The sequence below is a fragment of the Dipodomys ordii genome, unplaced genomic scaffold (assembly GCF_000151885.1).
Source record: "Dipodomys ordii isolate 6190 unplaced genomic scaffold, Dord_2.0 Scaffold6, whole genome shotgun sequence".
In the NCBI taxonomy this organism is placed as follows: Eukaryota; Metazoa; Chordata; class Mammalia; order Rodentia; family Heteromyidae; genus Dipodomys; species Dipodomys ordii.
Genome location: NW_012267222.1, coordinates 13,055,969 through 13,066,591, shown reverse-complemented (window position 1 = coordinate 13,066,591; position 10,623 = coordinate 13,055,969). Strand labels below are relative to the sequence as shown.

Genomic DNA, 10,623 nt, shown 5'->3' with positions numbered 1-10,623 from the left:
AACTCAGGGTGTGTGTGTGTGTGGGTGGGTCCTGGGGCTTGAACTCAGGGTGTGTGTGTGTGTGTGTGTGTGTGTTGGTCCTGGGGCTTGAACTCAGGGCCTGGTCACTGCCCCTTAGCTTTTTCACTCCAGGCTGGTGCTCTACTACTTGAGCCACAGCTCCATTTCCAGCTTTTGGCTGGTTAACTGGAGATAAGAGTCTCACTGTCTTTCCTGCCTAGGCTAGCTTCAAATCACTATCCTCAGATCTTAGTCTCCTATATAGCTAACAGGTGTGAGCCACTGGCAACCAACTCTTCAGATTTTTTCTTTTTTTTTTAATGTGAAAAAGTAGCCAAAGGGTTTCATTTTGCAAAGGAGCAAACAGGCCAAGAGAAGTTAAGTAATGTGCCTAAAGTCACACATTTTCTTTTTGGTGGTACTGGGACTTGAGCCACACCTCCAGTCAAACCTCCTGCCTAGTGATGCAGTGTAAGACTCTGTAACCGGCAACAGACATTTGCTTGTAGATGCATGTTCTGCAGATGCATGTCTTCACCAGCCATGTTAAACAAGATGGGCTTCCTGCTGTCAGTTACACTGCCAGAGCGTGAACATGTTCATTCGCTATCTGAGAGCTCCAGGGACTTTTCTTTCGGAATGACTGGCTACTGGCCCCTCGCTGCTCATTCCATCCACAGCAGCCCCTCAGGCCTCCATGATGTTTCGCAAACACATGCAGCATATCTTGCCTCAGGGCCTTTGCACTTGCAGTCCCCTTTTCACTCTTGCTGTAAATAAAAGCATGGCTTACACTTCTTGATTTGGATCTCTACTTAAAAGTTGATTTCTCAGGTAAGCCTTCCCTGACTGACCCTCTAAAAGAAAACCCACCCTACCCCACTTTGACTTTATTCATAGGTTCTGGATCCTGCTTTGCTTCCAAAGCACCTGTACCATGACTGTCTGCGGTCAGTATGCTCCCTGGCTAGAATGTCAGCTCTATCAGGTCAGGAAGGTTGTTTTGTTTCCTGTTACATCCTCAGTCCTTGGCTTTTGGAAGGTAGTGGATAAACACTGGTTGGATAAAGTAGGGAGTTCTCAGGAAAGAAAATGCTAATCAGAGGGGGGCTGATGTCATTTAGCTACTCAGGAGGCTGAGATCTGAGGATCTCAATTCGAAGCCAACCCAGGCAAGGTCTAATTTTCAATTAACCAGCAAAAAGTTAGAAGTGGAGCTGTGGCTCAAGCGGTAGAGTACTGGCCTTGAGCAAAAAAGTTAAGAAACAGCATCTAGGCCTTGAATTCAAATCCTAGAACCAGTGCAAACACAAAGGGGGCTGGGGTGGGCTGTAATCCAGATAGAGTGGTTCTTGGCCTTCTGTATAAAAATGGACCCAATCACCCTCCATGGATTCAAGAACTACAGCAATGTCACTTAGCCCCACTTAGACCTCGAGAGATATCCCCCACCTTCCCTGTCCTCAGAGGCCACGTCAGCCGCAGGTAACCCCTGGGAGCATTTCCAGTGGTGAAATGATGTGATTCTCTGCTTTTCTTTTTTAAAACTCTCAAGATTTAAGCACTCAGCTAGAGCTGAGGGACAAAGATGGCCACATATACAAGCAGCCTGGGCAGGAGGCACGCTGGCCCTGCATCTGAGGCACCTCTGGAAGAAGGTGGCATCATACAGACCTGTGAGGAGACCAGAAGCCATACCCATCGCCACAGCCAAGTTGAGTTGCCCTATGTAAATCAGCAACTGGTAGCCAATCCTAGAAATTGAGAAGCACAGGGTCATGCCAGGCTGTACAAGAGGGCCTGTGGCATCAGTGGTGCCAGGCCAGGAGGACCATGGGGGCACTGAGTGTCCTCTCTCCAGCTGCTCTATCCCCTGCAGCAAGGAGGCTGGGAGGGTGGGAACCCCGGGACCTTCTTTGGCACGGATTTCTATGTATGTATATATAATTCTGCTTATGTGGTGCTGAGGCATCGAACCCAGGGCCTCATGCATGCAACGCAAGCGCTCTACCACTGAGCCACCTTCCCAGCCCCATGTATATGAACTCAGAGCCTTGTTCTTGTCACATCTCTAGTGCATTTCATTTTAGTTCTGCTTTTCAGATAGTCCCTCACTTTTTATGGGGCCAGCTGTGGACCATGATCCTCCTATTTCTGCCTCTCAAATAACTGGAATTATAAGTGTGCTACCATGCTAATTTTTTTTGTCATACTGTATTTGAATCCTTAGACTCCATGGCTAATAAGCTAGATCAGCCACTCAGAGCTGTTGCTTACTAGCTGTGTGATCATTAAACCAAGATAAAAGCTTCATTTTTCTCAGGGAAGGTGCGATACAGCTTGGCTTTTAGACCTATCTTTCCTGCATACCCTTACCCCTAGGATATACTTCCCAGTCTTATCTCTCTTTTCAAGCCAGGGAAAAAAATCAAAGTTTTTAGGAGGCCTGGGATGGATGCTGAGTGATTTTCCCAGGCTTTGGACTGTGCTGTAAACCACTAGCCCTTTCTGAGCAGCTCCATGTGTGGGTGGGCAGCTGGTGTGCCCATTTTGGGGAAAAAAAGCCAAGTATAGTAGTACATGCTTGTAATCCCAGCACCTGGGAGGGTGAGGCAGAAGGATTACATAGTTTGAGGCCAGTCTGGGCTATATAGTGAGTCCCTATCAGAAAAAAGGAAGTAAGTAAGTAAAGAAGGAAGGAAAGGAAGGAAAAGGAAGGAAGGAAAGAAGGAAAGAGAAAAAGGAAAGCAAACAGAAGGCCTAGGTGGGAGCCTGCAGGAGGGACCCCCCCCCAATTGCTGTGTGATCTCATCCAATCATTTCACATCCCTACTGATTCCTCCCCATACAGTGTAGAAATGGTGACATCCGTATCACATGGGATTGTGGAAGGAGGGAGGAGGAGCGTGCTTCACTCACACAGAACCGGCATGAGGGATCATCAATCTAGAGGTCCCAGAAGCTGTATCCCTCTTCTGGATGGCACACCCCAGCCCCAGCTCTGTCTTTTCCATCTCTGTCTAGCTGGAATGGCCCCTCCCCGGAGCTGCGCTGCCTTTCTCACTGAGTTGGACGGGGTGTTAAGGGAGGGGCAAGCCACCTACAAGGAATTCCAGTAGGCATGATATGCCATCATCACCACGTAGGCAAAGCCTCCGAGCAGACCCGGCAAGCCGAAGGTGGCGTGCACGCCACTGGCGTCCTGAATCTCCAGCACACAGCTGAAACACACCTGGGGACAGAAGACATTATCAGTGGATGTGCGTGTCGGACCCATGTCCTCCCTCCACCCTTTGCACAAACCCTTGGCCACCAAAGAGGGGTGAATACCAAGGCTTGCCTAAAGAAGCCATCTCAATCTTTTCTTTTGCCTGTCATGGGTCTTGAACTCAGGGCCTGGGCACTGTCTCTGAGCTTCTTTGGCTCAAGGCTAGTGCTCTACCACTTGAGCCACAATGCCACTACCGGCTTTTTTCTGTTTATGTGGTACTAAGGAATGGAACCCAGGGCTTCACGCATGATAGGCAAGCACTCTACCACTGAGCTACATTCCCAGCCCGCCATCTCAATCTTGAAGGTGCATTCATAAACCCAGAAAACTTGTTTAAAATGCAGATGAAGGAAGCAGGTGTGGTGGTTCATTCCTGTAATCCCAACTACTCAGGAGGCGGAGGCAGGAAGATCAAGAGCTAGAGGGCTGCCTGAACAAAACGAACAAGATCCTAGCTCAAGAATAAAATAAAACTGAACAGTGCTGGGGGGAGGGGGAGAAAGCTGTAGTTCACGTAATAGTGGATGCTAAATTCAATCCTCAATACTGCAAAAAGAACAATCAAAGAAAGAAAGCCAAAAAGGATTGTATGTTTGTTGGTAAGGTTTGGGATTCTGCTCTTCCTTCCTTCCTTCCTTCCTTCTTGTTGGTGGTGGGTGGTGGTGGTCATGGGGCTTGAACTCAGAGCCTAGGTCCTGTCCCTGAGCTAGTTTGCTCAAGGCTAGCATTCTACCACTTTGAGTCACAATTCCACTTCTATGGGTTTTTTTGTTGTTGTTGTTGATATTTGGTTTTTTGTTTTTGCTAGTACTGGGGCTTGAACTCAGGGCCTGGGCACTGTCCCTGAGCTTCTTTTGCTCAAGGCTAGCACTCTACCACTTGAGCCACACCACCACCTCTGGCTTTTTCTGTGTCTGTTGTACTAAGGAATTGAACCCAGGGCTTCATGCATGCTAAGCAAGCACTCTACCACTAAGCCACATTCCCAGCCCTACTACTGGTTTTCTGATGGTTAATTGGAGATAGAAATCTTCACTGACTTTCCTGCCTGGGTTGGTTTAGAATCAGGATCCTCAGATCTCAGCCTTCTGAGAAGCTGGGATTACAGGTGAGAGCCACCAGCACCCAGCTGGGACTCTGCAATCCTTTTCTTTTTTGTTGGTTGTGGGGCTTGGACTCCAGGAGCCCTGTCCTGGAGCTCTTTTGCCCAAGGCTAGCACTCTACCACTTTGAGCCACAATGCCACTTCCAGTTTTCTAGTAGTTCATAGGAGATAAGAGTCTCCTGGACTTTCCTGCCCAGGTTGGCTTTGAACTGGGATCCTCAGATCCCAGCCACCAGAGTAGCTAGGATTATAGGTGTGAACCACCAGCCTCCAGCTTGGGACTCTGCATTTCTTTCTTTCTTTTTTGTTGGTCGTGGGTCTTGAACTCTGGACCTGGGCACTGTCCCTCAGCTCTTCAGCTCAAGGTGAGTGCTCTACTGCTTGAGTCACAGTGCCACTTCTGGTTTTCTGGTGGTTTATTGGAGATAAGAGTCTCACAGCCTTTCCTTCCCAGGCTGGCTTTGAACCGAGATCCTTAGATCTCAGCCTCCTGAGTAGCTAGGATTACAGGTGTGAAACACCGGCGCCTGACTTAGGACTCTGCATTTCTAATAAACTCTCAGGCAATATGGATGCTGTGGTCCATGGACTTCCCTTGCATTTGCATGGGTCTGTCACCGTTGAACTTGATACTCTGGGTGAGGGGCAGGAAGGCTGGTCTCTGCTTTGTAGGAAGCTGAACAACATCCCTAGCATCTACCTTTTACATGCCAGCAACACCCACCTATTGTGCCAACCCAGAATACCTTCAGACATTGCTGAGTATCCCACTGGGGTGCCACACGTAAGTGCTAGTTCTAAACAACAAGGCTGATGAGGAAAAATCAGAAAGAAAGCATGGGCCCACCATCACTGAACTCTGTCCACATCTCCCCTCAGCAGCTTGGGTCCCAGAACGGGAGATGAAGCTTCCTCAGGCTGGTTCCCTGCACAGGGCACTGACTTCAGAATAAACATCCAGACTTGTTAACTGACCCAGGAGATGCTCCAGGCACCTCCCTTCCGCCCAGGCTCCCTACTGAGCTCAGGGTTTTGGTCATAAGAACAGCTTTCTAGTTTGTGGTTGGACCACATGCTCTTCCAGCACTGAGCTTGAAGCACATTTCCCACTTTTCTGTCTGGCTGCTCAGATGTCACTGTCCAGCTAAGACATCCCCTGCTCTGGTCCCGTCCCCAGCAAGCGCAGTGATGTTCCTGTAGTAGTAGTTCTCTCACTGGGCTGCTTGTCAGTTCTCTTCTCTTAAACTGTAGCTTGAGAAGCAGAATGAAGATTAAAACACAAATGAGAGTGGGCACTGGTGGCTCACACCTGTCATCCTACCTACTCAGGGAGCTGAGATCTGAGGATCACAGTTCCAAGCCAGCCCAGACAGGAAAGTCTGGGAAACTTATCTTCAATTAAGCACCAGAAAAGGCTGGAAGTGGAGCTGTGGCTCACATGGTAGATTTCTACCCTTGAGCACAAAAGCTCAAGGATAGCGGCCAGGTCCTGAGTTCAAGCCCCAGGACTGGCACAAACAAAAACATAAATGGGAATAAATGAATGAAGGATTTTTGAGTAGTGCCCCACCAGTGATTGAATCAAGGGAAGTAAGACAAGAAAGCATGGCTGTGTGGAGTAGAAGAAGAGGCAGAACTTATTTCCATTCATTCCTGTGTATATATCCATTTTGGGTGCAAAGGTAAAGAACAAAGAAGATACAGCCTGCAGGAAAAGCATGCTGCTCTGTCTTTGGTCAAATCAAACTGATCCTTTTTTGCTGGTTAATTGGTGATAACAATCTCTTGGGTTTGTGTATCTGGGCTGGCTTCAAACTACCATCCTCAGATCTCAGCCTCCTAAGTAGCTAAAATTACACTAGTGAGCCACCAACACCCAAATTTACCCAGGCTTTGAAGCCCAACTTAAGAAAGAACCAACACCTGGGCTGGGAAAGTGGCTCAGTGGTAGAGCGCTTGCCTTGCATGCCTGAGGCCCTGGGTTCGATTCCTCAGCACCACATAAGCAAAAAGGAATAAGCGGGAAGGGGCGCTGTGACTCAAGTGGTAGAGCGCTAGCCTTGAGCTGAAGAGCTGAGGGACAGCGCCCAGACCCAGAGTTCAGGCCCCACGACCGGACCAAAAAAAAAAAAAAAAGAAAGAAAGAACCAACACCTGTCAAATGCAGCCTCTGACACAGCACAATGGCCCACCAGACCCACAGGGTCTTACTGGTCTAAGCCAAAGCAGAGGGTGTTAGCTGTCCAATTTCTTACCGGCTGGCCCTTAGCTGCCCCAATGGAGATCAATCCAGCCATTAGGCCCAGCACCATGAAGGGCCAAGGAGAGGAAAACAGGTAGCAGGAAGGGCCCACAGCCACGCCTCCTGCCAGCACAGCATTGTGGATATGAATCTGCAAAGAAACAGCTTGTGGGTGAAGAAGTGGAGGCACAGAGAAGACACCACCTTGCCCAGAGTGTCTCCCAACGTGGGCAGCAAAGCAACTCTGTCATGTTCTTCCTGCTTTGCAGGTCCTCAAGCCATCGTCTCCCACCAGCTGGGACTAAGTGACTTTCATTCATGGCTCCCTTCCCCCTCACAGGCTCAGGGAGAGATCACCCAGATGGGGAGGCAGTCACTTGTCATCCTGGCTACCACACTGTGTTTGTTGGTGTGTGACCCCGGGCACTAAGATGAGTGACATCCATATTACCTCTCCTTTGTAGAGTTTTGTTTTGTTTTGTTTTTTGGTCGTGGGGCCTGAACTCTGGGCCTGGGTGCTGTCCCTCAGCCCTTCAGTCAAGGCTAGAACTCTACCACTTGAGCCACAGCACTACTTCCTGTTTTTTCTGCTAATGTGGTGCTGAGGAATTGAACGCAGGGCCTCATGCATGCAAGGCAAGCACTCTACCGCTGAGCCACCTTCCCAGCACCTCCTAGAATTCTTATAAAGACGGTGTTACCATGTATCAGGCTCTTAGCCCAGCATCTGGTGTAAAACAAGAAAGATGCCCAAGAAACATATCCATTATCTTATTTTTCCAGTCCTGGGGCTTGAACTCAGAACCTGAGTACTGTGAAATTCTTTTGCTCAAGGCTAGCACTCTGTCACTTGAGCCACAGCACCACTTCTGGCTTTTTCTGAGTAGTTTGTTGGCGAGAAGAGTCTCACAGTTTTCCTGCCTGAGCTGACTTCAAATCTCAGCTAGGATTACAGGTGTGAGCCACTGGTCCTAGCATCCCTTTTATTCTTTTTTTAAAATTTTTTTTTGGGTCCAGTCGTGGGGTCTGAACTCGGGCTTGGGCACTGTCCCTCAGCTCTCCAGCTCAAGGCTAGCGCTCTACCACTTGAGCCACAGCACCACTTCCGGCTTTTTCCTTTTTGCTTATGTGGTGCTGAGGAATCGAACCCAGGGCCTCATGCATGCAAGGCAAGTGCTCTACCACTGAGCCACCTTCCCAGCCCCGCATCCCTTTTATTCTTACCAGCTTCTCTTGCCTAGCCCACCTGTGTGACTGGACCTGGATTAATAAACAGGCCTTGCTGCTGGGCCATGTGGTCCTTTTATTCCTCTAGAGCTAGAGGGGTCCTCGCTAACTTGCATCTTCAATCCCTGGAAACCTGGGTCCTAGGCTCAGCTTCTGGGCTTTTCTGACCTAATACTTACTCCTGCCTCCCTGGAGGACCACACCTTGTCCTGGGTTTGAACTCAGGGCCTAAGCACTGTACCGTAGCTTTGTTTTTGCTCACCGCTGACACTCTGCCATTTGAGTCACAGCTCCACTTCTGGTTTTTCAGTGTAACCACCAAATAAGAGATAAGAGTCTCCAGACTTTGCTGCCTGGGCTGGCTTTGAACTGTAATCTTCAGAACTCAGACATCTGAGTAGCTCGGATTACAGCATGAGCTACTGGTACCTGGCATGAATTGCGTTCTTCAAATTGCTTGGGGAAAGAGGAAAGGTTGACAAGTTCTACTCTATTCTATTGACTCTTGATCTGACTCCAGATCAATTTCCATCTCTCTTCAGAGAGCCTGTAACCATTTGAAAACCGCCTAAGTACCAGTGGCCATTTGAGTACCCATCACATCTTTTCCATACTCCCTGACATCACAGACAAGGAAGGCCCAACCCACATGATCTTCCCCTGCTCTATGGGGCTGAAGGGTAGGGGGTGAGTATGCACGTGTGTAGTAGGCCTGGAGCACCAAGGGGGCACCCTCCTTACCAAGTTGATCTTCCCTTGGGGATGAGCCAGGGCCGATGCAGCGGTGGCTGTCACCGTGCTGACTGCAAGGGCATAGTAGGTGTTGAACACGGCTTTCTTCCTTTCACTGGGACTAGATAGCAGAGCCGAGTTGAAACTTGGCCAGAAAATCCACAAGAAGAGAGTACCTGGGAACCAGAGAGGGTCACAGGCCAAAACCACACTCTTGCTCCCTAGTCCCAAGCCCCCCGAAGCTTTAGCAGAAGAGAGGGCTGGAGCTAGCAGGTGTCGGCGGGGTCACCGGGCAGCTGCATCACCCCGGACACATTGTGTCTCAGGTTGGTAGGGGACAGCCAACATAGTCCTTAGGCTAGGGAAGTAAGCAGCAGGCCAAATCTCCAAACGCCCCATCTGTGATTTGGGCCCATGTCCTGATTCTCATTCACCCGCTGTGGGGCTCACTGCCGGATTTCCTCTAAGCCTCTCCCAGCTGTCCAAGTTCATTTGTGTCAAAATGCAACACTGGGACTGCTTCTCGCACCTGTCCCTGTTTACAGAAATTACTATATCCTTCCTTCCTTCCTTCCTCCCTCCCTTCTTCCCCCTTCTTTTTTTTTTCTCTCTCTCTCCCCACTTCTAGCTTTTGCTGGCTAATTTGAGATCGGTCTCTCAGATTTGGTTGCCTAGGCTGGTTTCAAACTGTGATCCTCAGATCTCAGTCTCCTGAGTAGCTAGGATTACAGATATAAACTACTGACGCCTGGCCCCTACTTTCTTTACTTGTTCAATTCCCTCCTTTCAGTTGAAGACCAAAGGACTGAATAAACTTATTTTAACTCGAAGATGTTGAGCTTCTCTTCTCCACTGGATGTTAGTGAAGGGCGGTGCCTAGAAGCACAGGGTTATTCAAAGCTATGATCTCCAAAACATTACTGGAATCCATGGGTGTTTATGGAAAAGGCCTCAGACGCTCAGGGTCAGGGCTCAAGGGCAGAGTTTTCAAAACCATTTGGAACCTTGCAGCTCAGCCCAATCCAGGCAGGAGACAACCACCCACCCATTGTTCTTACCCAGCATAGCAAACAGACTGGGGCTCGTGGCCATCTGAACTTTCTCTGTTTGTGCTTTCTTATCCAATCCTGAAGGCAGAGTCCTTGAGAGGCACCAGGCCACAATCAGCCCAAAGTAGGCTGCAAACACATGAATACTCATTGTGCATTCGTGGTCACCCACCAGCTACAAAAACCAGAGAGAGCAGAAAGTGTTACCATGCTCTGCCCACATATTCCTTCCAGAAAGTTCAGAACTCTTGTAGGATTCACTACTTGAACTTGTGAACCTGGTGTTCAGAACTTATCAAGCGCAGCCAGCTGAGGTATGAGGTTTGAAGCCAGCCTGAGAAATATCCTTGAGACTTTATATCCAATTAACCAGTAAAAATGCTGACTAGAGGTGTGGCTCAAATGGTAGGGCACCAGCACCAAGTAAAAAAGCTGAGCAAGAACACTTGAGGTGGTGGGCACGGTGCCTCACCCCTGTAATCTTAGCTTCTCAGGAAGCCGAGACCTGAGGATCAAGGTCCAAAGCCAACCCCAGCAGAAAGGACTATTTTCTCCAATTAACCAGCAAAAAGCTGGAAGTACAGATGCATGGTTCAAGTGTAGAGCATCAGTCTTGAATGAAAAGACAAACAAAGGCACAAGGACTTGAGTCAAGCCCCCAGTGCTGACACCAAAAAGAGGGAAAGAGAAAAGAAGGAAGCCAGGCATCGGTGGCTCACACCTGTCAGCCTAGCTACTCAGGAGACTGAGATCGGAGGATCGAGGCACAAAGCCAGCCCAGGCAGGAAAGTCCGTGAGACTTATCTGCAGTTAAACACCAGAAAATGAAGTGGCGCTGTGGCTCAAGTGGTAGAGGGCTAGCCTTGAACTGAAGAGCTAAGGGACAGCGCCCAGGCCCAGGGTTCAAACCCCAGGACTGAAAAAAAAAAAAAAAGGAAGGAAGGAAGGTAGGAAGGTAGGAAGGAAGGAAGGGAGGAAGGGAGGGAGGGAGGAAGGA

At 49.1% G+C, this 10,623-nt stretch overlaps 1 protein-coding gene across 1 annotated transcript in view; it reads right to left on the bottom strand.

Moving 5' to 3' along the window:
- Nucleotides 1–458: 458 nt before the first annotated feature.
- Nucleotides 459–10,623, bottom strand: part of LOC105997821 (RH-like protein) — a 21,207-nt gene continuing 11,042 nt past the window's right edge. Inside the window, exons 4-9 of the mRNA XM_013032357.1 lie at nucleotides 9,636–9,801; nucleotides 8,587–8,753; nucleotides 6,632–6,769; nucleotides 3,105–3,232; nucleotides 1,647–1,754; nucleotides 459–579 (exon numbers count right to left, since the gene is read on the bottom strand). Of these exons, the coding sequence (XP_012887811.1) occupies nucleotides 459–579; nucleotides 1,647–1,754; nucleotides 3,105–3,232; nucleotides 6,632–6,769; nucleotides 8,587–8,753; nucleotides 9,636–9,801 (828 nt within the window). The remainder of the gene's footprint in view (nucleotides 580–1,646; nucleotides 1,755–3,104; nucleotides 3,233–6,631; nucleotides 6,770–8,586; nucleotides 8,754–9,635; nucleotides 9,802–10,623) is intronic.